Source organism: Artibeus jamaicensis, unplaced genomic scaffold (genome assembly GCF_021234435.1).
Source record: "Artibeus jamaicensis isolate MK-2021 breed Jamaican fruit bat unplaced genomic scaffold, CSHL_Jam_final scaffold_1019, whole genome shotgun sequence".
Taxonomy (NCBI): Eukaryota; Metazoa; Chordata; class Mammalia; order Chiroptera; family Phyllostomidae; genus Artibeus; species Artibeus jamaicensis.
In genome coordinates this window covers 12,631,703-12,659,123 of record NW_026522025.1, presented here as the reverse complement: position 1 = coordinate 12,659,123, position 27,421 = coordinate 12,631,703, and the positions used below count along the sequence as shown (strand labels likewise).

General features: G+C 43.9%; 1 protein-coding gene across 1 annotated transcript in view; it reads right to left on the bottom strand.

The window, feature by feature from the left end:
* Positions 1–22,073, bottom strand: part of PGM1 (phosphoglucomutase 1) — a 59,264-nt gene extending 37,191 nt beyond the window's left edge. Inside the window, exon 1 of the mRNA XM_037136250.2 lies at positions 21,721–22,073. Within this exon, the coding sequence (XP_036992145.2) occupies positions 21,721–21,966 (246 nt within the window). The 5' untranslated portion in view covers positions 21,967–22,073. The remainder of the gene's footprint in view (positions 1–21,720) is intronic.
* Between the last annotated feature and the right edge of the window lie 5,348 nt (positions 22,074–27,421).

The window sequence follows — 27,421 nt, the reverse complement described above, 5'->3', positions numbered from 1 at the left end:
CAGGACACACAAGCTGGGAAACAGTCATTCACTTGTCCAGTAAACAAGCATGTGTTGTTAAATGTCAGCCCCAGGGGAGGCACTGTGGGATAATGCAAACACCACAGATTCAGGAGCCAGGCATGGCCAGGGCTCAACTCTTCGACTCTAAAATGTGTGAGAGGTGCAGTCTTGAGCACGTCACTCAACTGCACTGAGCCTGTAAAATGGGGAGAGCTCTCAAGGCTGTTCTGAGGATTGAATCGGATAACACATGTGAAAACACTCAGCACTGTGTCTGGCACATAGCGAACTGTCAGTAAATGTGAGCCGCCTCGGCCCACCGGGTCTTACCTCTGCAGCGGGATGATAACGCCTGCCTCACAAGGGCTTTGTGAAAATGACCTCACTGGATGTCCACGAAAACCTCTACGAACAACAAAATGATGTAATAATATGAAAATTTTTTCACATTCTGGGGGGGGGCGATGGGGATAGAAAAAAAGGTGAACAGACCTTTGTTTTTAATAAGTTCATACCGAGAGAAGCCACCATAGCATGGTGGCATCGGGACTGTCCTAGAGGTGCGTGTAACAGCTGTGGATCTCAGGAGGTCACAGTAAGACTCAAGAACTACTTGGAGTAAGATCATAGAGTCTCATGAACCACACTGAAGTTTATTTTGTAGGCACGGAAACTATAGAAACTTTTAAGCAGGAGGAATATAAACTCACATATTTTTTGGAAAGTTGAAGGTGGTGCATTGAATAGTTCGGAGAAGTAGAGACTGAAAAAGATTCTCCATGGCTTGCCAAAAGGATTCCTTCCTCAGCTGTGATGGCTGTGAAGGATTCCTTTCTCACCTGGTGAGTATGATTCTGCCCGGAGCTGCCCCTCTGCTGCCTCAAAGTGACCTTCACTTTGAGTCCCTGGGCCAGTTGAGCCCTGCTGGGTCTTCTTTTGCTCCAATAGGGAGACACTACCCAGACATCTCTCTTTCCTCTGACTGCTTCTCCACAGAATGCCTTCCATTCATTCCTTCTGTTCTCTGAAAACTGCCCCCACCCCACTCCACAGGAGTAGATTCCTGGGCCCATGTTGTTACCACGGCATCATGATACCAGACCTGACCACCAGGGTGGACACCTAACCAAAGCTGGATGGAGTCACGTTTTCTCTCCCAGTAATCCAGGATCAGGACACAAACTGACTGACTGCTCAACCCAGGGTCCCAGCTCCAGGAAATAAAGCCTCAAAACACTGATTGAAAACACCTGTGGGGGTTGAAGCACAGGGGGAGACTCCCGGCCTCACAGGAGAGTTCGTTGGAGAGACCCACAGGGTCCTAGAATGTACACAAACCCACCCACATGGGAACCAGCACCAGAAGGGCCGAGTTTGCTTGTGGGAAGTGGCAGAAGGGACTGAAATCTGACAAAGAGCAGAGCAAGCACCATTGTTCCCTCTCGGACCCCTGCCCCCACATAGTGTCACAACCCAGTGACTGGGTTGCCATGCCCTGATGAAACCTAAGGCTCCAACCCTCAAACATAACAGGTGCAACAAGACCAAAAAAAAATAGCCCAAATGGAAGAACAAATCAAACCTCCAGAAATAATACAACTAAGTGACCAAGAGATAGCCAACCTATCAGATGCACAGTTCAAAGCACTAGTGATCAGGATGCTCACAGAATTGGTTGATTTTAGTCACAAATTAGATGAAAAAAATGAAGGCTACACTAAGTGAAATGAAGGAAAATGCACAGGGAACCAATAGTGATGGGAAGGAAACTGGGACTCAAATCAGTGGAGTGGACCAGAAGGAAGGAAGAAACAACCAAACAGAAAAGAATGAAGAAACAAGAATTCAAAAAAATGAGGAGAGGCTTAGGAACCTCCAGGACATCTTTAAGCATTCCAACATCTGAATTATAGGGGTACCAGAAAGGGAAGAGGAAGAGCAACAAGTGGAAAACTTATTTGAACAAATAATAAAGGAGAACTTCCCTAATCTGTTCAAGGAAATTGACTTCCAGGAAATCCAGGAAACTCAAACAGTCCCAAAGAAGTTGGACTCAAGAAGGAACACACCAAGGCACATCATCATTACATTAGCCAAGATTAAAATGAAGGAGAGAATCCTAGAAGCAGCAAGAGATAAGGGGACAGTCACCTACAGAGGAGTTCCTATCAGTCTGTCAGCTGATTTCTCAAAAGAGACCTTGCAGGCAAGAAGGGGCTGGAAAAAGTATTCCAAGTCATGAAAGGCAAGGATTTACATCCAAGATTGCTCTATCCAGCAAAGCTTTCATTTAGATTGGCAGGGCAGATAAAGTGCTTCTCAGATAAGGTCAAGTTAAAGGAGTTCATCATCACCAAGCCCTTATTGTAAGAAATGTTAAAGGGACTTATCTAAGAAAAAGAATATAAAAAACATATATATAGTAAAATGACAGCAAACTCACAATTATTAACAATCATACCTAAAACAAAAAACAAACTAAGCAAGCAACTAGAACAGGAACAGAACCACAGAAATGGAGATCACATGGAGGGTTAGCAACAGAGGAGTGGAAGGAGGAGAGAGGGGGGAAAGGTACAGAGAATAAGTAGCATAGATGGTAGGTAGAAAATAGACAGGGGGGAGGGCAAGAATAGTATGGGAAAAGTAGAAGCTAAAGAACTTAAGACACGTGGACATGAACTAAAGGGGTTCATGTGGGTGGGAGGGGGTGTGCAGGGTGGAGGCGAATGAAGAGGGGTAAATGGGAAAACTGTAATAGCATAATCAATAAAATATATTTAAAAAATAAAAAAATAAAAGACTTCAAACTGGCACTGCTGTTCTGGGCTGGGCTGGTTCTACATCCAGATCTCCAGCCAACCTGCACCTCAGCCATGGGACAATGTCACCCCCAATTCAACTGGAAAGGTGACTCCTCATTGCTTGGGGTGAGAGAAGATTTAGAATTAAGTATAGACCAGATGAAGTAAATCAAACTCATAGGATACAGAAAAAGTAAATCAAACTTACAGCATTAATATTTGTGCAATAGGTTTGGAAGAAAATTTAAGTATATTTGGTACTTTAAGTACAATAATGCATCTGGGATATTAGTTTAACAGATTAGCCTTATGAATCCAATTTATAATTATAAACATCATTGGAACATTCGAGAAAACTCTGAATGTACTATATTTTTACATTTAAATCATCCAATGCAGACAATTTCCTGTAATATTTCAGGAAATGGATTCTAAGGCCAGAGTGACAGGCGTGGAAGCCCAGCTCTGCCAGTCATCAGCTGTGTGACCTCAGACAAGTTATTTAGCCTCTCTGGGCTTCTAATGCCTCACCTATAAAAATGAGGAGAATAACAGTCCCCCTGACCTCACCTGGTGCAGTCATGATTGACTGAGGTAATATTCAGAAAGTCCTAAAACCAGAGCAGGTACAAGTATCTGCTGGTATCATTGTTAGGTTATATGAAAATAACGTGAGGGACCCTAGTTCACTGTTGGTGGGATTGCAGACTGGTACAACCACTATGAAAAACAGTATGGATTTTCTAAGAAAACTAAAAATGAACATGCGTTTTGACCCAGCAATTCCACTGTTAGTATATCCTAAGAACCCTGAAACACCAATCCAAAAGAACCTATGCACACCAATGTTCATAGTAGCACAATTTACAATAGCCAAGAGCTGGAAGCAACCTAGATGCCCATCGGTAAATGAATGGATCAAAAAACTATGGTACATTTACACATTGAAATTCTATGCAGCAGAAAGAAAGAAGGAGCTCCTACCCCTTGCAATGGCATGGATGGAACTGGAAAGCATTATGCTGAGTGAAATAAGTCAGGCAGTGAAAGACAAATACCATATGATCTCACCCTTAACAAGAAGCTAAACAACAAAACAAATAAGCAAGCAAAATATGACCAAAAACACTGAAATACAGAACAGGCTGACAGGGACCAGAGGGGAGAGGGGAGAAAATCACAGGGGAAAAGGGGAAGGATTCACAGGAACAAGTATAAAGGACACAGGGACAAAAACTAAGGCGGGGGGGGGGGGGGAATGGGAGGGAGGTGGGGAGCCCTGAGGGGGGTGGGCAGGGTTGGGAGTATAAGATGGAAAACTGTACTTGAACAATAAATAAATAAATAAATAAATAAATAAATAAATAAATAAATAAATAAAATACTAAAAAAAGATATGCTTAAAATAAATTTTAAACTAAAGATGAAAAAAACCAACTTGAATACTTCCAAAGTTTTGCCTGCTAGACAAAAAAGTAAATAAACGAATTTGCTTTATACGCTCAAAATATCCATAGGAGTGGGAGTAAATGAGTTTATAACCAAGACATCTCACGCATACACATTCCACCACCATCACCACCGACTTACACTGGCAGGTACATCAGCAGAGAGCGGAAAATGAAGTCGTTGTGCCGAGATGAACAGACCGGAAAGACAGGTTCCTTTGATCTCAGGCTCTGAGGGGCCCGATCATGCATCCCACCCTTGGCTTTCAGGAGATACCCCTCTAGCTTTATGATGCAGTCCTCCTGGTGGCTCACGGTAGTCTGATTGGGTTTCTGTCACTGTCACTGTGTTGAGCAGGGCTCTGTAAGGCTGGCTTCTGTCTGCCAGCTCCAAGTCAGTCTCCCCCTGCTGCTGTCCCACTCAGGCAAGAAGACAGCGAGCAAAGACCCCCTCCCCTTCTCCCCTGAGCAACCTCGGTCAGCACTAGGGAAACAGGCGGGAGTACCTTTTACCAGTTCGCTGACTTTGGGCAAAGTACTTAATCTCTTGGAGCCCCCATTTTCTCATTTTTAAATGGGGATTAAAATAGTGTCAACTTAGACTCATTGTGGTGACCATTTGAAAGTAATAGGAATACTGAATCATTATATTGTATACCTAAAACTAACAGAATGATACATGTACATTGTACCTCAATTTTAAAAAATGCCTCTCTTAAAGAGAGTTTAAAAAATGGTAACAATCGCATAGGTTTGTGGTGTAAAATATGGAGAGTTAATAAATGTAAGGAGCTTTGCAGTGACTGGTTCCAGTGCCTTTTGAGCACTAAGTGCTAGCTTAGCAAGTGTTAGCTTTTATTACTACCCTGAATCAACCTGAAAATATGTAGCTGTGTTTCACACCTATTTACAGGTTTGTGCATCTTAACAGAGTTGAGAAACATTCTTTAAAGAAAAGGAGAAAATACATTAAACTATAAAGAAGGTACAGAGCCAGAAGAATTACAAGGGCCAGATGGCTTGGGGCTGTACAGAAACCCAGGTTCAAAAAGCCTCCTGAAGCCTATTGTGAAGTTGAAAACCAACAGCTGCCTCAGAGTGTGTACCTCCTTGAGCATCCGTCAGTCTGCAGTCCATCTGTTTATCCGCCCAAGTACCCTACAGTTGCTGCATACGTTGACTCATTGCATTCAGTTTCACCAGGCACCGTGCACCATGGGAAGATGACAGACTCAAGCTGTCAAGAAACTTTTGGCCTAAAAGGAGAGTCAGGTAAGCCAACAAATCATTTAAAAATGGAGTAAAGAGTGCTAACCTGTGAGCTTGCGAGGGACCTATGAGCACTCAGAGAAGTTATGGAAGGTACTCCTCACCTCCATAAATGCCTTTCTGGATTGTGTGATTAAATCTAAAAACAACCTCGCTAACTCATTGTTACACAACAAGGTATAATTCACATGTATCCGTCTATTAGGGCTCAGTCATCCCTGTCATACATAACATACATGTGAGGAAGACTCCTGTTTTAGTAGAAATTACCAATATTCAACCGTTTTGACCCATAACAATAGCAATTGATATTCTTCATATAGTTTATATATATGTATATATCTTATATAGTATATATGCATCTTTATTTATATGTATCATATATATCTTTTAGATCCTTTCTGGAACATTCTCAAGGAAATTTTCATTCAAATCATTTAAGAATATTCATTTGTAGCTGACAGAATATTTTCCCTCTTCTGATTAATACCGGGAACTATGTATTAAGATCCCATGGTGAAAAACAGGTTTATCTAAAGAATTGTTTTACTTTCTAATCATTCATGGTTCTATGTTTCCCTCTTGTGGTAGAAAACAGAAAAACAAGCGAGCATTCCCGCAGCCTGTAACACTAACTGGCTCTGGCAGCATTGAGTGGCTTCTAGGGGCCCCATCCACCTGGAATACAAGGCAAATCACGTCCCTGGAGTTGTGTGGCAGATAGCGGTTGGCCCTCTATCAAACAAACTCATAGATACAGACAGCAGAATGGTGGTTAGCTGAGGGGGAGGGGGTGGGGGACCAAAAGGGTAGAGCTAGTCAAACACATGGTGACAGAAGATTAGAATTTAGGTGGTACCTAAAACAAAAGCAAACTAAAAGGACAGCTAGATCAGGAGTGGAAGCATAGAAATGAAGATCTCAAGGAGGGTTAGCAACAGGGGAGTGGGAGGAGGAGAAGGTACAGAAAATAAGCAGCATAGATGGTAGATAGAAAATAGATGGGAGGGGGCAAGAATAGTATGGGAAATATAGAATGTAAAGAACTTGACACATGGTCATAAACTAAAGGGGGGGAATTGTGGGGATGGGGGGTAGGGTGGAGGGTAATGAAGGGGGGGAATAGAACAACTGTAATGGCATAATCAATAAAAATAAATTAATTAATTTAAAAAAAGAATTTAGGTGGTGAGCACACAATAGAGTATACAGATGTCACATTATAAAGTTGTACACCTGAAATTTATATAATGTTATTAACCAATGTTACTCCAATATATTTAACAAAAAAATGTTTTTAATGAGTCTCAGCATACTAATAGAGCCTTAATATCTTACTGTCACCCAGTTCCCCTTATAAATAGCTTTTTAGGCTTGCTAACCTGCTGAGGTCATACGAAAATTTTCAGACTGAGTCTTAGGCTGGCCTGTGTGTAACCGCGAGCCTCGGGGGTTAAGGGCCTGTGTGATGATACCTGGTCACTGGCTGCCTCGCCCCAGCCTCCCTTCCTGCCGTGCCAGAGCTCAGACAGTTCTGTTTTAAAGTCTTGGCCTGTGGGCTTACTTTCCACAATGGCCTCTTTGTTTGCCTGTGCTGCTTCCTCTGCCTAGAATGTCTCCACTTCTTCCTGGCTTCCTTTTCATTATCCTCCAGGACTCAGCTGGAATTTGTCTCCTTGGAAGCTTCCTCTGACCACCCGAGGGCTCCCCATGACTACAAGGCACCCATCTCACCAGACTGTGATGCTCATGGGATGACAAGCTCCACAGGCAGCTGGAGGCTATACACCCTGGGCATGCCATGAACGCACAGCACAACGCAGAGCAGTGAGAACATGGTCAGTCAACAACGTTTGCAGGGTGGAAAGCACCCCCCTCCAATATTGTTCAGGAGGAACTGTTGGAGCAAGCAGACTCAAACAATCACTGCCCTAAAACCCTTGTGGGGAGACATGGTATGAAACAGCAGCACTCTGACCAGCACTTAAGCTACTCAGGGGCATTTCTCCTTATTTGGGGGCTGGCCCACTGTGGCCTTGTGAGATGAGACAATTGAGAATCAGGCTGATAACACATCACGGAAAACTTAAAGTTACACAAAACAGGTCCCCGCCCCACCCCAGGCCCTGGGCATGAAACACTCTCCATACAAAAGGCATTTCTGTTCAGAACTTTGTAGCCGAACAGGTATGGAGCATCTTGATAGGTCACTGACACAGCTGAGAAGAGAAGTGAAACTGAGAAGGTGCAAGGTGGCGGGAGGACTATTAGCAAAGAGACATTTAAAGTGTCTGCATTTCCCATCAAAATCCCCACTGCCCAGTGTAGCAGCCTGCTTACTATGACTAGGTAGGTGTGAGGCATCAGGCTAGGTAACTTCCCAAGCACTATCTTATCATTTCCTAAACACACCTCTATGACATATTATTTTAATTTTAACAGTGAGGAAAGAAAAAAAGAGTTCAAGTAGTTTACATAAGATAAAACAGGTAATAATCAGCATATCCAGGGATCACTCTCAAGTCTGTCAGACACCAAAGGTATAATGCAACAAAATTCTTATGTAAAAGAAGTGATTTTGACATCCTGCTCACCTCAAAATGGCATGGTGGCTTTACTTTTTGGTTATTCTTTAGCCATCTGCGCTTTGGACTTTGAGAGATGCTAGATAACACTGCACCTTGAGATTTGTTTTGGCAGGAGGCTGACATGAGTTCACTGGGTGACTCTCCTAAAGAGATTTCAAAACAACCCTAATAATTCACCTTTGGACTGTACCTTGGAGTTCCCAAAACCTTTAATACCCATTATTTAATTGTCATTAAACTTCCTGGTAGGGAAGGTATTAGAATTCCATTTTACAAGTGAGAAAACTGGGTTTTAAATCAGGTAAGCAGAATACATGATACTGCACAGTGAATTTGTGCAGTATCATGTATTGCGACTCTTCAATTCCAAATTTGAACCCTTCATTTCCAACCCATCACTGTTAACTAAAGTGATTCGGTAAGATTCAGCAAGCCTAAAGTGGCATGTCTTCCTTTTGGTGTTATGTCAAGAATCTGCAGAAGCACTGTGGGTCACGGAGTTCTGGAATCTTCTCATCAGCTATTACCATTAGTCTACTTTTATGCAGGACAACAAAGGTATTAGCTACATGCAGTAAACTAGTGACTGCCTTGCCTCCACCCTCACTCCTCTCTTCACTAAAGTTTCCTTGGTTCCTCCTTATCATTGTGCATTTGCCTCAGAAATCACCTCACCTGGGAAAAGAAGACATCCTTGTCCTCTTCCCCATCAAAGTGAGGTTGGGGGGCTCTGTGTTCCCATGATCCCTTGAATAACTCCTCTCATTCAGCTGTAAGTGGGCTGAAGGGTAGCTCCCCCCACCCATGTCCCCACAGATATGTTCACCTAAAACTTGGTAATATGACCTTTGCAGATGAAATTAAGTTAAGGATCTTGCAACGAGGCCAACCTGGAATACCCAGATGGGCCCTAAATCTGATAACAAGTGTCCTTAAAGGAGACAGAAGAGGAGAAGACACAGAGAGAAAGCCATGTGAAGGTGGAGCCGCAGATGGGAGTGAGGCAGCCACAGAGCCAGGAACGCCGGCAGCCAGCCAAAGCTGCAAGGGGCGAGGAAGCCTTCTTCACCAGAGCCTTTGCAGGCCAACATTTTGATTTCGGACTTCTGGTCTCCAGAATGGGGAGAAAATATATTTGTGTGATTTTAAGTCACCCAATTTGCAGTCCTTTGTCAGCAGCCAGAAGAAACTAATATTCTACTCACACCATGTTCTTCTAACTACCTATGGACACTTCTCTACTAGCATGAGCACCCTAGGACTCTGTCTTATTCACCTTTGCACCCCAACCACCTCACACAGTGCCTGGTGCATCAAGAGGGCCCCACAATGCTGTTACCTGAACAAACCCGGGCAGTCCAGGAGGCACTGCCAGCAGACGTTTCTTGTAGCTTCCCATCTGGGACGTGACACTGGCCTGGGCCCATGCTAAAATACCCATCTTCAACTATCTACTGCTAGCTCGTGACTTCAACAAGGCGAAGGTCTGATATCAATGGGCCTGTGACCGAGACTGACAGCAACTGGGAACCTCTGCCTCCCAGGTCAAGCTCAAGGGAAACTGTATGGACCAAGACAGGATAGGACATCGAGGTGGGGGGGTTGTGGCAGACACAGAAGACCTCCTCTGCCCTCCAATGGCATCAGCACTTGTAGTAATCATAACAATTGCTAAAACATCAGAATCTTCTGTTTACTAAACACAATGTCAGGCTGTATAAGTGCTTCACAAATTTTACTTCATCCTCACATGAATCTTCCAAGGTAAATGTTATTATTAGTCTTTCTATACCAGGTCTACATATGGGGAGTTGGCTAAATGAGTGGAAAGTGTTTTCTCACGGATTCGACCACAGAGAGCTTGGTGTCAGCTGTGCAGCTCAGAGCAGGGAGACAGGTCTTTCATGACAGGTGCCAACCTTACTCCAATTCCACCTGAGTTTCCTACACTAATTTCCCTTCTGTTTCTTTTTTCTTTTTTAATGGATTTCAATTTGCTCCACAGAATGCATTCCTCAAAGTCCCATAGAGGCGGTGGAATATAATAGTTTTCCTACTAAAGCAAAAGCTCTTTCCCCATCTCCGCCCTGTTACACTATCCCGGCTCCATTTTCTGGCCTCTTTGCAACTGTGGGCCAATCTCGTGGAGTCAGGTGGGCGTGGGCCTCACATCCAGGTTTCCAGTTCTGTGGCTTAGAATTGACAGGACTGTCATCTTGGGTCAGGGCCACTTTGACTGCTTGCGGTTCAGCAAACCTCCCCATTGTATATGATTTCTAGATGCCTAACCAGAGCATGTGTAGACATTTACTGGAACAGAAGAACATGATGTCCCTCTCCCCAGGCCACCACGGGAGATGGCAGAGGAAAGAAGAGGCCAGAATCTCCCTCAGCACGGGGCAGTGGACTTGAACAGTGTAAAATACAGTAACTCATCTTAAAGTTATGCCAGCGTATTTTCATTTAAATTAATGTTACTTCCTTCAAAACAATCACCTTGTGAAGCAACATATTTACTCAAACAATGCTGACGTGGCACTAACATTTCTGGAACTCTTTTTCGGGCAACTGTCTTTACTACAGTCTGTGGCACTTTCTTTGAAAGTCTTCAGTCATAACAAATGTCATCCTTGGAGAATAGATTTGAACTTTGGAAAGAGACGAAAATTGGTTGGAGCCATGTCTAATGAATAAAGTGGGTGATCAAATCTTGTTCCATCGTTTTAGGTGAAAAATGAGGCATGACTATAAAGTAATGTGACTGGTTTTCCTAGGTGACCCATAAACCGACTGGCTGAGAAATAATTCCCATAGAGGAGTTTCAAATGCTCTGCGCACTAGACGCATCGCTGGAGTGAGTGTACCGTTCCCAGAGTGGTGATTTGGCAAGATAGAAGACTAATTTGGATATATAAGTTCAAATATGTTTGCAAAAAAGGAAATCCGATTGCTTACACTCATGAAAATGAAGAAGCTATTCTCCTGGAGAAATTTCTCCTCCTTTCTTGACAGCCTGGTCTGCTCTGGACTGTCATTTCACTGAGAAAAACAGACTCATCTCACGCAGACCGCCTCCTCTGGCCAGACCACCCACTCAACATACAGCCCCACCGCAGGCTGGGCAGTGCCCCGGCCCTGAGCTCCCATGCCATCTCTTTTCCTTCAGGTATTTAGTTCTTATAACAGATGGGGGTGGCCGCCTTTGTGTGTGTGTCGATATTCTCCCATTCAACCTGCCTCCTTGAGAATGGGATCATTTTCCACTGTGTGTCTCCAGTGCACAAAACTGGGCACCCAGAAGGGACACTAAATCCGGTTTCAGACACATACCGTCTGTCTTTGCTTCTCATGCTTCCGGGGGCTTCTCATGCTGCCTGGCAACCAAAACTGAACATTCAGCCCATGTAAAATCCATCCACATGAATTTATAGAGACCTACGCTAGAGTAGGGGTTGCTTACTTGGGCTCAAAAGCACAGGAGAGCAAGAGGGGTGAATGAACTGCTAATGCCGTGGGCTTCTTTTAGGGTCATAGAAATATTGTGAACTTTGATGGTGGTCATGGTTACACAAATCTATAAACACACTAAAACTATTGAATTGTACACTTTAAATGGGTGAATTGTGTGCTATGCAAATGATATCTCAATAAAGTAGTTTATTTTAAAAGTCTACCACGATGGGAATATTTTTGCCTTGGTTGCTTTCTAAGATGAAGATTAGAATAAATGATAGTCAAAGTCTCTTTCAAAAAGCTGCTTAGGTTTAGAAAACTGAGTTTCTGTTTTCTCGTTGTGACTACATCACTCGAAAATGACTGAGTGGTTTTCACCAAGTTTGGAAAGCACATTCAAGATAAGGAGGGCCGTCAAGTGCTACTCGACATCAATGCTCCCTTTCGTTTAGCTTGACACCCACACTGTTCACCTTGACACATAGCACCCAGAACAGCACTGACACTTCCTAGCTTCCCTTGCTGCTAGAAGCAGCCTTAGATGTACAGTCTCTGAAAAAAGAGTGCCTTGCTTCCTCTGTCTCCTGTTTCTGAAGGCGAGACTGACCCTGTGGCGGTAGGCAGCCATCTGGGATCATGCAGGTAAGGGCAACTCACTGGGGGAAGCTGAGTGACAAAAGAAACGTGGGCCCCTTTATATAACGGGCCACCAGGTAGGCCCTGGAGTGCTCACACCCAGTCTACCAGAAAAACCTCTGTTACTGTGCACATTTGTTTTGCTTAAGGAACTTATTTTGAAACAGTTGTAGCAGCCAAATCTACATTTTAGCTAATAATAAAATTTGGTTTTCTATACCCAAACAGAATCTAAAGTGTGTGGCATTGTCATTCTTCTTATGCCATGGCATTAGTGTTACCACCGCCTCCTTGGAAGGCAGACCACTGTCCAACCAAGCCTGCAGCTCTAGGCCACTGGTTGGCAGCAGTGTCCAGAGGAGGGTTGGGGGACTGCTTCTTCCGCAATATGGAAGGGAGTTCAAGCAAGGACGAGGCAGTCTGCACAGACACAAAGGTTACGGCTCTGCTAAAAGATACTCTTGCAATCCTGACTCTGGATTGCAAACACTATGGCTGGTGACTGCTCCACGTATATGTACTTATCGGAAGGAATTTGAGGAGCCTCCCCTGAGAGAGGCTCCTGAACACAAGAGCCATCTGTTCAATGAGCGGCACAAAGAACGGGCATGATTATCTGCATAGCCAAAGAGGTGGCCCCTGGCAAAAATTTCTACTTGCCCCTGGTATTTAAGGACACATGTATTGGTTTACATAGTTTGTTTTCTTCCAATGTGCTACTTTCCTAAGAGATTTTAAGGATGATTTTGACTAAAGTTTCACCTTCTGCTCTAACGTGAGAGTCCATCCCATGGGAAGAAGTGACTTCCCAGTATTAACTGGATGACTGCAAATGACTGCCATCCAACTGACTCCTGGGAGGACAAGTGGTCCCAGCATCATATTCTACCGGCTCAGTTTTTATTTTTTTATGTGAATGATCAAAGGAAGAAAAACAGTTATGTCTTGATGTGGGTTTTGCCTGCCTTTACATTGGGATGCCATCAAGTGGTTTCAATTCTATCTAATTGTGAGAAAGTGGCTTCAACCCAAGTAGCAAGGTCTACACACTTCTCTCCAAACGCTCATTTACTTAAAACTTCCTCCACATGGCAGTGTCCTCAGCAACTCCCAGTGGAAATGTGGTATTAGGAGCCCAGTCCCGGGGTGTCTGCTTTCTCCTGTCACCTCTCTCACATTCTAGGAACACAGCAGGCAGTTCCCAGTCTCTTGTCCTGACTCTGTGACCTGTGACACCCGAAATCTTTGCTGCAGAGGAAATAAAGTAATGCGTGTAGAAGTACCTTGTGAAATATAAAATATGAGGTGTGTTTTAAGTGAGGTTAATTCTTGAAGAGTATGAAACAAAAGTATATAGCTGGGGGGCAGAGGAGCCTCCAACCCACCTCTTCGACATGCTCTGCTCCCTCACCTTTGGTTCCACCTGGGACACTCTTTCTCCTCTTCCCCCCAGGTCTGGGTGTGGTGGTCACCTCCCCGCTCCCTATGCCTGAATCAGGTCCACCTCTTTTCAGCCTTCATAGCCTGCCTCGCTCGCCCCCATCACAGCTCTGACTGCATCTCTGCTGTATCCCAGGAGTCAGCTCTGTTTAACCGACAGGCTCATCCTGCGCTCCCTGCCAGTGTCTGTGGTCTCGCACTGGTCGGTCTGGTCCCGCGATGGCTACTCAGTGCACTGACTAAGCCCACTGGGCTCACAGAGTGTAGGAGCCACTTCAGTTCACTTCAGCAACAGGTGCTTACAAGCGTGCTGGAGCTCCGTATAAGGGACTAATATTTGATGGGAATCGAATCCATACCCCCAAATGCTACCACACAGTGGTCCAGGAGGGAAGCACTCCTTGGGCTGAACCAATCACACCCAATGGCAACCTAAAACAAATTGATAATTACTTGTTAAAATAAGTTGTTTTCTATAGGAAAACAAGATTTCACCCTCCCTACATGCCATTAACACCAGTTTAAAGGGAAGAAATGAAACTTAAATCTGGGAAGATTCATATAATGTGTGGATGGTCATATCGACCCAGGGAGTGCACGTTGGTATTTTGCAAAATCATTCTCGGGGTTTTCTGGCAAACTCATCAGACTCATTTGTATATTAAAAGCTCTGAAAGTCCAACTTAACACTACCCAATCCAGTTTTCCCCAACTTTTAACCTGGATATTATAACAACCCCAGAACTGCCTGATTTGGGATACACTTATTTATGGAAAAGATCACATGGATGGAATACGAGAAGACCAGGGTCCAACTCCACCATTACTTCCAGGTTGGGCGAGTCAGCCAGTCTTTCTGTACAGCCACTTGTCTACCGCGCGACATCTTTTCAGGAACACTGGGGTACTCAGGAAGTGGATAAAGGAAAGAAACCGTTTCCACTATGAAAACACGTTCGAAATGTCTGACACTCGTGATTAAACCTTTATTGGCTTGACTGGCAGTCCCCAGGATGTTTATTCAGGGCTCAACTCACCACTTCTATCTTCACCTCAGAGACTCCGCTAATTAATGACTAAAAGAAGCACTGGGAAGGGGGACTTCCAATAGTTAAAGTTTAACAAACAAACAAACAACTGGCATCCATCTCTGCACCCCAAGGGAAAGGCACATTTTTCACCCTCCCCCAACAATGTCCCGTAGGGCTGTGCCCCTTTCAGATTTTCTTCCCCTTTGCAGGATGCCAGTGAGGAAAGTCTTGGCCACCTAAAGCCCTCGGTGGGTCTTCAATTACTTAAGGCACTCCGTAGCCATTCGTAAAAGGTGGTTCCCAACTTTGAGTACAGCCTCAAAGGCAACGGAATGCTGGGATATGTCTGCGTGGATTTCATTTAATGTAAAATGACTGGATCCGTTCGGACCTTCCTAGTCCACTTTCCTAAAGGTGTAGCCCACTCAAATCACTCTCCTGAAAGCTCTTTGAAAGTCTGAAAGGGGTCAGAATATGCCACTGCAGCGTAACAATCATTCCGAGCTGAAGGCATTTGAGAGAAAGTATTTTTATGAATTCCTTTATCTGCCTAAAAGCAGTGTCCTTGGTTATCATAAATCCCCTCCTGGAGACAGTTTCTAGAAACCAGAGAAGATCGACTCTGCTGACCACACCACACCTAAATAGATGCTATCACTATCACCAAAATATATCATCTCCACATTGTCTAAAGGTCTTATTTTTCCTAAAAGTCATTTGTTTTTTCCATAAGAGCCCTTTTCTCCCTCCCCTCCATCTATTAAAATAGTATATAAGCCTAAATTCTAGTTGCTTCCTTGAGTCTCAGCTTTCTGTAAACTTCTACAAACATCATAAGTACGTGATAAAATCCTATCTACTGTTACCACTGTCTCTTGACAGTTTAATTAATAGGCTCTATAAGGCTAGAAAGTTTTTCCTCCTCAAGTCCAAGAGAACAAACAAATTTATTTTTAAAATTTGATCAGCCCTGGCTGGTGTAGCTCAGTGGATTGAGCATGGGCCTGGGAACCAAGCAACCATGGTTCGATTCCCAGTCAGGGCACATGCCTGGGTTGCAGGCCAGTTCCCAGCACGGGACGCATGAGAGGCAACCATACATTGATATTTCTCTCCCTCTCTCCTTCCCTTCCCCTCTAAAGATAAATAAAATTTTTTTAAAATTTAAAAAATCAAAATTTGATCAGTGTTGTTTAAACCTCTTATAGATAAATTTATAATACATTTGTAATATACATATAATAAACTATATGTATTGCTGGGGCCCTTTGTACAGTGGAAATCTGCACACTTGTTTATTTGGAATGGAACTGTACAATGTGAAATGATTACACGTATCTACCGTTTACTTCGAACTCTTCCCCTGCCTGGAGGTCCCTTCACAAGAGACGTCCGCGTGGCTCACTCCTGCAGCTCATTCAGGTCTCTGCTCACCTCAGGTTTATCAGAAGTTTTCCCAATCTGCACACTCAAAAGACCAGCCCACCCTACGGTATGCTCTCTCCTTTTCAATGATTTAGTTTTCCTCGGAGCATTTACCATCTCCTGATAAACATACCGATTTATCACACCCCTCCCATCTGAACCCCACAGCTCCGCGCCGGCAGGAACTGCTCCTGTTCACGGCTGTGTCCCTGGTTCCCCAAACAGGGCCAAGCACACAACAGGCGATCAACAAATATTTACTGAATTCATGAATCACTCTTTCCTAATCTAATCTTGTTTACCAAAGGAAGCTTTCCTGTGCAAAGGGAGAATGTTCTTCTTTTTAGTCTTTAATATTCCATGGCTATCAGATTTAGTTAAGAAAGAAAGAAAAGGAGCCCTGGCCAGAGTGGCTCAGTTGGGTGGTGCATGTACCACCCAATGTACCATTGCTCCCCACTCTGGGTACAGACGAGAGGGAATCACCAATAGATGCTTCTTTCTTGCATGGATGATTCTGTCTCTCCCTGTCTGTCTCTCCAAAAACAATGAAAAAATGCCCTTAGGTAAGGATTAAAAAAATGTTAAAGAAAAAAAAAGAAAGAAAACCCGCAAGACCATTAGTGAAGCCAAGAAAGAGAAACTCTTAAATTTTACTTAAATATTTCACATGACAAAGATTAGTGGCTAAGTGCCCAGCTCTAAAAAGTAGTCCTGTCTGTTCTTCAAGACACTTTGCCTTTCTGCTGTGTCCCCCTCCTGGGCTGTGGTCCTTCTGTTTGTACACTGTCTACTCTTCAAGACACAATTCGATTTCCATCTCTTCTTTCCCCGGGTCAGAATGTTTTCTCCCTTATTTGCACTTTCTCTAATTCTTCTCTTTACATGTGTATTTCTTGTGTTGTATCTCCCCCAAGAGACTGCACATTCCTGGATGTAAAAAGACAGTATCTTACTCATCCTGTACTGAATGCCGGTTCAACATCAGAAAGCATACACAAGGGGAGAACAACCATTCATAAGCCCATTGTAATTAAAGAACTTTTTTTTTAAACATGGGAGTTACAGCATGTTAAAAAGGGATCCAAAGATGTTTCTCTGCCAAGTCATCCCTGCCCAAAGGATATCAGATTTTAAGTATGAAAAAAAAAAGAGGCCTCCGCCTAAGAACGATGACCTCCGGGCCCCAGACCATCCTCCCTCGTGCTGGGTGTTCTGTCATTTCCTTCTCAGAACTACACATGTCCTTTCACCCGTGTCTGCAGCTGGGCCTCATGAGCGTTCAGAAGAGAGTGATCCAAGCCAAATGGGACATAGTGGAAGTTCTTGCACTTAAGATGAAGTTCTCAAAGCCCCAGTGGTTTGGTCTGAGAACCCGAGACCTTTAACCTCTGGGTCATGTATTTAATACCCATTTGGTGCGAATACCTGACACCAAAAGGGAATCATTTGTTTAGTGCTGGGGTCCTTAACTCTGACTCCTTAGGCCCACGAGGTCCTCGGATGGGATGTAATGGGGTAAATTAATTTGAAAGGCAAAACAAACCAAAACATCTTTATTTGTACTAACCTCTAAACATAATGTAGCATTTCCTTTAGTTATGAACGTAGGTAACAAACCACAGCCTTTATTATTTCTTTTAATTTTTATTATTATTACCACTGCTGATACTACTGCTACCTGGGACTTAATCATCAGCAGAAATCACAATTTTCATTTCATAGCACAATTATCTCAAAATGCCATTTGCACTTATCACTACTCTAAAGTAAGACAATACTAGACCCTCCACTGAATCTTGTTATTTAGTATATCAATAACAAAGACTATATCTTGCTATGTTACAAATTTGGTTAATATTTTACTAATCGTATTTCAATATAATTTTATTTCCTTTGCAATCCTTTGTATTTTTTTAAGTGAAATGATTCTGAGGAGGGGTCCCTAGGTTTAACAAAGGAACCTGTGACACAAGAATCCCTGTGAACTGATGGAAGAAAACATGCTTCTTCACAAGTTCCCATAAGGGCATTTATTTTATTTTGCTGAAGATGATAAACTATCCTTCAAAATATCTAAACTTCCATTTACTCATGAATTTGAACTTTCCCCAAATGCTAACACTGGTCATTTGCAGATCACTGGGCCCAAGAGTGATTTTGAGACCAGGAATGCTTTGAACCAGGGAGTCTGCAATAGGAATCTTCTTAGAGTTTTCAGTAACGGGAGCCAATAAACTCCTTTTTCAGTTGGCCTAATCCAAGTTATGTTTTTGCCACTTGTACCCAATCGGGTTCTGACCACCATGAATCCCCCTATACTGGAACCAATGAGGGTTAGAGGCGGGGCGGGGGAGACCATGCTGACAGCTCTGGGTGGTGGGGGTGGGGGAAGTGTTAGTATCTGCATCGGGTTGAGTTGGCTGACTCAGTGTCCCCATATCAGCAGAACGCTGATGGCCTAAAGTCCTGTCCCCAGGTCCAACCAGAGGTTTCTTCATACATGTCATCCAAACAGCTTCCAGGTGAGAAGGAGCAGCCATGTTCTTTTAAATGCACTGTTTCATCTGATCCTGACAAGAGCCACTCTGGGTATGTACTACCACTCCCAACCTTCACATGTAAGGGAAATAAAATCAGAAAGTAAATAACTTGCCCAAGAGAACCATCCTCAACTCCTCTGATTTTTATTCTGCCTAGAATTCCTCTGCCTTGGCAACTCCAACTAAGTTCAGCTACCACCCTTCTGTGAAGCCTTCCTCACTTAGTCTTCTCTCCCAAGTGGGGTCCTCTGTGGTCCTGCCCCTCTGTGGTCCTGCCCCTTCAGAACCTGGCACGTACCTCCATCATAACCCCAAACACACTGTACAGTCTGCTTATTGTCTACCTCCCCTTCTAGACTACACATTTGCTGAGGGCGAGAATATTTTGTATGCCAAGTACTTAGCACAATGTCTGATATGAAATCAGCACATAATAAATGTTCAATGGAGTACACTTCACAATTCAAGGCAACTGAACAAGGACTCATTGAATGCTACGTGGTCCTAGGTACTGCAGATACAGATAAAACATAGATCTATCTTAAGGAAGGCTTTCTCCAGACACTCTCCAGTTGGGGAGTGTCACATGCAAACAGAAAATTTCACTAGGTTTAATTAGTGTATTATAGAATTATAGGCCTATGGGAAAAGATCACTTAATGGGAGGAGAGGGCACTGAGGGGTTGTTGGGGAAACGTTTCTGAAGATGCTATCTGAATTTAACCATACCAGAAGAAAATCCATGGTAAGGAGAGACAGACAGACAGACAGACAAGACACAAAGAGACAGACAGAGAGAGAAAATAAAATCAGAGAGCAGCAAGCTGAGGACAGAAACCTAGAGAATAGCTAGGGTGTGGGTAGGGCAAGCAGTCCAGGAAGAAACTTAAAAAGTGTGAGTAGAATCAGGAGAGAATGGTCAAGAAAAAGAAATGAGAATGCTAAAAGAATACAAGGTCAGCAGTGACAAATGCAACAGGAAACTCGGAGAAGATAAGGCCTAAAATGTGGTCAATGGATTTAGTAACCAGAAAGTCAGTGGTAACCCGGCTAGACAAATTTTAGTAGAGTGGTGGGGGAAGCAGAGTCAGATGGAAGTGGGGGAGGTAAGAAATCAATGATGGTGAACGCAGAAAAGTTTTACAAAGACTGGCCAAAAGGGAGAAAGCAATGGAACAGTTGCGAAAAGGTGGTAAGGTTCAGGCGCAAATTTTTTGTCTTAACTGTTTCCTTCCCACCACACACAACTGCCAAATAGACCATTTTCCTTTGGAACCCCCAAATTCTTGCTATGCTATAAGCTTTTAAGGATGAGCCCTGGGTCTGAATCGCCTTTTTATTCCACACATTTCTCAGTTCACGGCTCAGTGTTTGTTGAACAAGTGAATAAAGTGCAAATTCACCACAAATGATAAGAACATAAAGGGATCTACTGGGATATAACTAGTTTGTTCTTTCAAGAGAATCTGAGGTTGTCTGAAAACTCAGGAGCATGAAGAAAACAAATCCAGGCAATGTTTGACCCACGGAGGCAGATGTAGATTAGGTTCAACTTATATTTTGGAGACCCCTGAAGAACAGATCTTTAGATTTAAGGGTCTCTTCATTCCCAGAAGCTGTTAGGGTTCTGTACTGCATTCTCAGTGCTGCCATGACCGTTCCTGCCAACTATTTATCTTGCCTGAGCTCCCCTACCCTCCCCGGCAACTTGAAGATGCTCATAGTAAGCACCTACCTCACAGGGCTGCAGTGGGTTAAGTGAAATTCCACAAGGGCTTCTCAGGGTGTTTGGCAAAATGGCACTCAATACGTTAAAATAAGATAAATAAAGTACTATTTTAGTGAATTAAAATATTATTAAAGGGAACGAGTTTCAGAAGCGTTGATAAAGGTCAAACCTTCTTTTAAGTATAGAAAACTTGTTCTTTAGAAAAACTCGTTAGAAAACATTTTATAAAAGTGAGTGAAGCCCTGGCTGGTGTAGCTCAGTGGATTGAGCGCAGGCCTGCAGACCAAAGTACAGCGGTTCGATTCCCAGTCAGGGCACATGCCTGGGTTGCAGGCCAGTTCCCGGCAGGGAACATATGAGAGGCAACCATACATTGATATTTCTCTCCCTCTCTCCTTCCCTTCCCCTCTAAAGATAAATAAATTAAAATCTTCAAAAAAAAAAGTGAGTGAACAATCAGCTCCCATTTACCTATTTCATAAATGCATTTTTTCGTATATCAGGTTTACTGCAAAATCTATTTCAAAGTTTTCCCCACCCGACTGAACCTGCCCATTAAGTGAGTTAACGTTCCTTGGGCGGGGAAGAGACCCAAAGTGTTGCATTAACTTCCTGGCAGGCCACCACCGCTTGCCCAAGAGCACCCCGGGCTATGCAGTTTCTGTTCCAATGAGAATTCAGCTCCAGCCCCCTCTGTGGAACAGATCCATAAACACCGCTGGGCAAAGACTACTACTAACCTTTTCAAACCCCTGCTCCCCAGCAACCAAGCCGCGCAAGGGCAAGAGCTCCGTCCCAATGCAAACCGAGGGGTGGGGAAGGAGACTTAACCCTCTCCGGGCTCGCAGGTCTGACACTCCAGGGGGCCGGGCCTCCCACCACCGCGCCCCACGCCAGTCCCAGACCAGAACAGAAGGCAACCGGGGGTGCAGGCGAGGGGTTCTGAGCAAGGCGGCGGCCTCTAACCTTTCTGGGTTAAGGCGACTGCACTCCGCTCTGTAACTGTATCTTCAGTCGGGAAAGGTTCAAGTAAATGTCAGAGGCCCCGGGAGGGGAGAGGGGAGGGGCGGGAGGCGGAGGCAGGCTCCCCAACCCGCTCCTCCCAGCCGGCAGGGAGACGGGGAAGCAGCTCCGGGGGAAAGAGTGGCCACTTCCCCACAGACGGCGACCCCGTCCGGCCCTCAAAGCCAGCAGGAGCGAGCGCCAAGCGGCTGGGGGTGGAGACTGGGGCGGCAGCGCACGGAACAGGCGGGAGGAAGCACGACCGAGGCGGGTACGGGGAAGACGGCGGCCGCACGTAGCGCACGCCCCGCGCCGGGAGCGCGCTGCGGGGAGCCGGCGCGCGCCTTACCCCATTGGCGGCGGCGATGCGGGCGATGAGCTGAATGGCCTCCTTCATGTAGAACCTGCCGTCCCCGCCCACCACCAGGGTGGCCTCCTGCCGCTGCGCTGGCTCCACCGTGGAGATGATACTCTGGATGAAATTCTCCGCGTAGTTGGCGCTGCTCTGGAACACCTTCACCCGCTTCCGCAGCCCGCTAGTGCCCGGTTTCTGGTCCGGGTACGCTTTGGTCTTAACTGTCACGATCTTCACCATGTTGGCGACTTGCTTCCTGGAGCCGGAGCGGACTCTGCTCACCGAGGGGCGGCCGGAGCTCTGGCGGCAGCTGTTCTGGGGTGACGATGCAGGCGGGGTCGGGGCAAAGTTGGCTCTCCTGGCCGCGCTTGGCCCTTCTTAAAGGGACAGGGGACAGGGCCCTCCCTCTGCCGCTTCCAGGCTTCATTAGAGGTGGGTGGAGCCTCTCTGATTTACCCTAACACCCCCACTGCACCCCTACCAAACCAGTACAAAATGAAACCCTCAACTCCTCCCATAAATGGAAGGGCAGAACTTGGGGTAGGGACAGGGTCATAAGGACAACTTGAGGCAAGGTGAGAAAAATACAGAGCATAGCGATTTTTTGTGGTTTGGCTAGAATATCATATGTAAGTAATTATCTGGAAACCTGTTCTGAGAGACAAAAGTGCTAGCCTCAGCTAGATTTTGACTCCTTATTCTTTCATTCTCTCTCCAAATAATTAGGATATGTGTTAGAAAAATGAGTCACCTCTGAAGGTCTAACTCGTCCATGTAACTTTACTTCCACTGGTTAGGGTAGTATACTAATAACTAAGGTTTACCGAATATGTTTCTAATCCTTCCTAAAGTACAGGCTTCTCCCTTGACCCCCCCCCCCCGTTTTATGCTTACAAAACCGAGATTCAAAAAATAGAATGGCTCGTCAAGGCCATACAGATGAAAGTACAGGCAGGAGGCCAACTCACGTGGGCGTGGCTCCAAAACCAGAGCTCTTACCATGACATTTGGCTGCGGTTGTCACCAGATTTGATAACTAGGAAATCGATGGACAGGGAGGCCTTGATAAACATGGGTACAAAATATAAGATAAGGCTGAAGACAATTAACGGTCAGAACCCACCAGTTATCCATGTAATAGAAATTTGGTGAAGAGATCAAGGAGGACTGAGGTGGCTAGAAAGGATTCCTGTAAGAGACTGAGCCAAGGAGAGGGACTCCAATATTTAGTAGGAACCCCGAGCTCAGCACCTCCCTTGATTTGGTGACAGTGACTGTCTCCCCTACTTGAGAAGTGTGTCATTATGGTGCAGTGGGAAAAAAACAGACCTGTTAATATCTGTGGGCATCCATTTCTTTACTATAATGCACACAAAACCTGAGAGGATTTCTGCAAGAACCACTGGGGTTTTGTATGTCAATGGTTCTCAATAGTGAATACCTGGTAGAATCACCTGATACACTTATTACCCATATCCAGTCCAAACAGATTCAGTCATTATCAGCTGATGTAAGTAAATCACTTGGCATGGTACCTGAAAGAGAGGCCCTCAAAAAACATTAGATCCCCAACCCCAATTCCAAAACCAGAACTTACTGTTAATCTGTGAATGTGATTATAGTTGTGCCCTTTCAGTGGTTAATTGCTGTATCTTGACCAAGCAGGGGGGCTGCAGACCTGCAGGACCACTGACTCAGCAATCAAGTGTTGACATAGATGCTGATGTAGGTGCCATGTCAATATCGGTAGGCTTTGACACAGTCATGATAGATGAGTTCCAGGGCAAATAACACGTGAAAGCTGAATCCTGGACTGCTGGTAAGGATTTCCAATATTTACACAAAATTTCATAAAGCTTATAGAGTATCACCTGTGAATTAAGTACTATAATCAGCTCATTTTATAGGCTAGAGAATTGATAAAATGGTGAATGTAATCAAAGTTACCTAACTGCACAAAATGAAAATACAGCATTGCGTCACTGAGTCTTAGAAAGACCTGTCTCATGGAGCTGCATGGATCAAATTAGCTCCCGAATATAGAGCTCCTAACACAGTGCTAATAAATACTCAACAAATGGTAACTTTATCATTATCCTCACCGGAGGACATTTTTTCCATTGCTTTTAGAGAAAGGAAGAGAGAAAAGGAGAGAAAGAGATATCAATGTGAGAGAAACATTGATTTGTTGCCTCCTCTATGTGTCTGATCTGGGGATCAGACCACAACCTTGGCATGTGTCCTGAGCAGGAATTGAACCCACAACCCTTCAGCTATGGGACAACACTGCAACCAACTGAGCCACACCAGCCAGGGCAATAACTCATTATTATAGAGTGATGGGCTCAAATTCAAATCTCATGCTCTTTCTATATTCCTCATTTCCTTCAGAATTAGGATGGGACTTTTCAAGAGGAATTATTCCATAAGTCTCTCACCTCAGAAATTGTAACAATTAGCTTTAACTACATAACAAACTGCTCAAATTTAGTAGCTTGAGGCAATCATTTATCGTTTTTATTATTCATGATTTTATGAGTTAACTGGACAGGTCTAATGATCTTGGCTCAGCAAGCGGTCCCCTGGGTCCTCGTGGCCTGGTAACCATGCCTAACCATGCAATCTCCTTGTATTATTTATCTTGATGTGTAACAAATTGCCCCCGACTCAGTGGTTTAAAATAACACCCTGTCATTATTACAGTTCTGTAAGTCAGAAGTCTGTATGTGTTTGGCTGGGTTGAATGCTGTGTGTGTGTGTGTGTGTGTGTGTGTGTGTGTGTGTGTGTGTGTGTGTGTGTACCAAAACTGAAATCAAGGTGTCAGCTAGAATGGGCTCTGCTCCCAGCCTCATCCAGTTTGTGGGCAGGATCCATTTCCTTGCCACTGTGGGTCAGAGGTCTCTGTTTCCTTGCTGGCTGTCAACCAGGATCTGCTCTCTGCTCCTAGAGACCACCTGCATCAAGTCCTTCTTATGGCTGCAATCTCTGACTCCCTCTTCTGCCATCAGCCAGAGGAAACTCTTGTGTAATTGGATTAGACACAGCTGGAAAATCTCCCTTTGCCATGTAATGCGGCAGTTATGGGAGCAAGATCTCGTTGTGTTCACAGGTTCTACCTGCACTCAAAACTGACTTCAGATATTTCCAAGTTGTAGCGTTGGAAAAAAGCAGCAGAATGAGTCCTGTTCCCTGGTGGGTGACACTGAAGTAGGAAAGAAGCCACCACTGCACCAGAAGAGCTCATAGAAAGAGAAATGAGAATTGTTGACAGGGCAGACCAAAAATAAGACTGGATGACTGTGTGCCTCCACAGACATTTGGTACCAAAGGGCAGGTATTCTTTTTCTCCAATGCTTTGGCACTGTATGAACTAACTATACCTAATGATAGCCGCAGATGGGCTATCTCAGCCAAATGAAGTAGAAATCAAGATGCATTTTAGAAAAATGAATATTATTTCCCAAACATCTAACTGTGGACTGAGATGTATATCTACTCACAGAAATCTAAGTCTCTGCTACCAGAGCAGAAGGGCATTTTGAAAACATAAGTTGTTATTTTAAAAGTAAGTTGTCTTTGTTGCACAGTTAGATTATTGTGAGATGTGTAATCCTTTCACCTGTTACCTGATTTCATATTTTTTCATGTTCATACAGTTTATCTACTTTCATTAATTAATACTAATAAAAACCCAAGATGCAGTCAAAGATTTATCAAAAGATAACTCTTACTTAGAATTACTTATAACATGGGCTTAACTAAATAGTATAACATAAATAAAAAACTAAAATTATATATATCGTTTCCTACTTGAGTGTTTTTTTAAAGATTTTATATATTTATTTTTAGAGAAAGGGGAAGGGAAAGCAAAAGAGAGGGAGAGAAACATCAATGTGTGGGCTGCTTCTCACACATCCCCTGCTGGGGACCTGGCCCACAACCCAGGCATGTGCCCTGAGTAGGGATTGAACTGGTGACCCTTTGGTTCGCACACCTGTGTTCAATCCACTGAGCTACATCAGCCAGGGCTGATAGTTTTATTTCTTTATGAAACATACACATGCAAAGGACTAGAAGGAAATATATCAACATATATAACAATTACCTCTGGTTTGTGAAATAGGGTAATTTTTATTTCCTTTATGGTTTTTTAAAATTTTTCCATGTTTTCTATAGGGAATTTGTATTGTGCTGTTAAGTAAAAATGCATTATTTATTTCTTTTTAGTACTTTTAAGCAGTAATTTTAAATTCATTAAGTTATCCCTAAACTTTAACTAGTATTCGTGTATTCACAAATTGGTTCATTCATGTTCACTCTACAAATATGTTTTGAACTCCTACAAAGCACCAGCTCTTTAAAAAGTGATAGGTTAACAAGTCAGAATGGTCTTCGGTCTCACAGAGCTTGCTATATATTGAAGGGAATGGATAATGAGTAATAAATTGTAATCGTGATAGTGCTGCAAGGAAGTACAGGTGATGTAAGAACGTAAGTAGGAGGGTCTATCATTGGAGCGAGTCAGGGAAAATATTGTGGAGGAAGATGCATAAGCTGAGGACTGGAAGGAGGAGGAGGAGTGGTCTAGTGAAAAGGGGAGCATTGCATTCCAGGGGAGGGAACATTAGAGGGGAGGTTTGAAGTAAGAGGGAAACTCAGTGGCTTTGAAGATTGAAAAGGCAGCCAGTGTAGCGACCACATCAGGCCTTCTGGGTGGTGTCAAGCACTGCAGTCCTTACCATACAGCAATGGACAACCACAGGGTTTTTTATTGAGGTAAAATATATATAATACAAAAATTACCACTTCAACCACTTTAAAGGTATTCAGTGGCTTTAAGTACACTCACATCGTGTACAACCATTACCACTATCTCCAGAACTTTTCTATCATCCCAAACTGAAACTTGGTACCCATTAAACACTAACCCCCCACCTCTCCCTCCCTCATCCCCTAGGAACCACCATTCTGCTTTCTGTCTAGGAATTGGACTCTTCTGTTCTCACATAAGTGGAATCATACAATTTTTGTCCTTCCGTGCCTGGCTTATTTTACTTAGCATAATGTCTTTAAGTTCCATACTTGATGTAGCATGCCAAAAGGGTTTGAAACAGAGGAATACTGCGATCCTAATAGCATTTTGAAGAGATCCCTCTGGTTGCTCTGTGAATGAATGAAAGGGAAAAAGTGGATGAAGTGAAGCCAGACAGGTGGGTGGGAAACTGGTATATTGTAGTTGATTGAATATCCACCCAATGGAGATGGATAGAAGTGAACAGACTCAAGATATTTTCAGAAAGTAGAGTCAACAAGACTTGCTGATAGATTATATGTATAGGGCAAGTGAAAAGGAGTCCTGTCTCCTAGCAATCTGGAACTGGAACTATGGTAAAAAGTGTGGAGATGGGAGGCAGTATGGAATGATCCATGAATTTTTAGACGTGTGAAGGTTCGAGGTGCCTGGCATGCCTTCAAGTGGAGGTGCAGAAATAAGCTATCAGATAACAAAAGTCGAGAGCTTAAAAAAGAGACCTGGTCATGGGATGAATTTATAATCCATTAGCATATAGATGGCATTTGAAAACACCAGAGTGAATGAGATCACCTAGCAGGAGAATACAGAGTGCAGGAACAGAAGGTCAACACCAAGTTCTCAGACACTCCACCATTCAGTCCAGGAACTACAATGTGAAA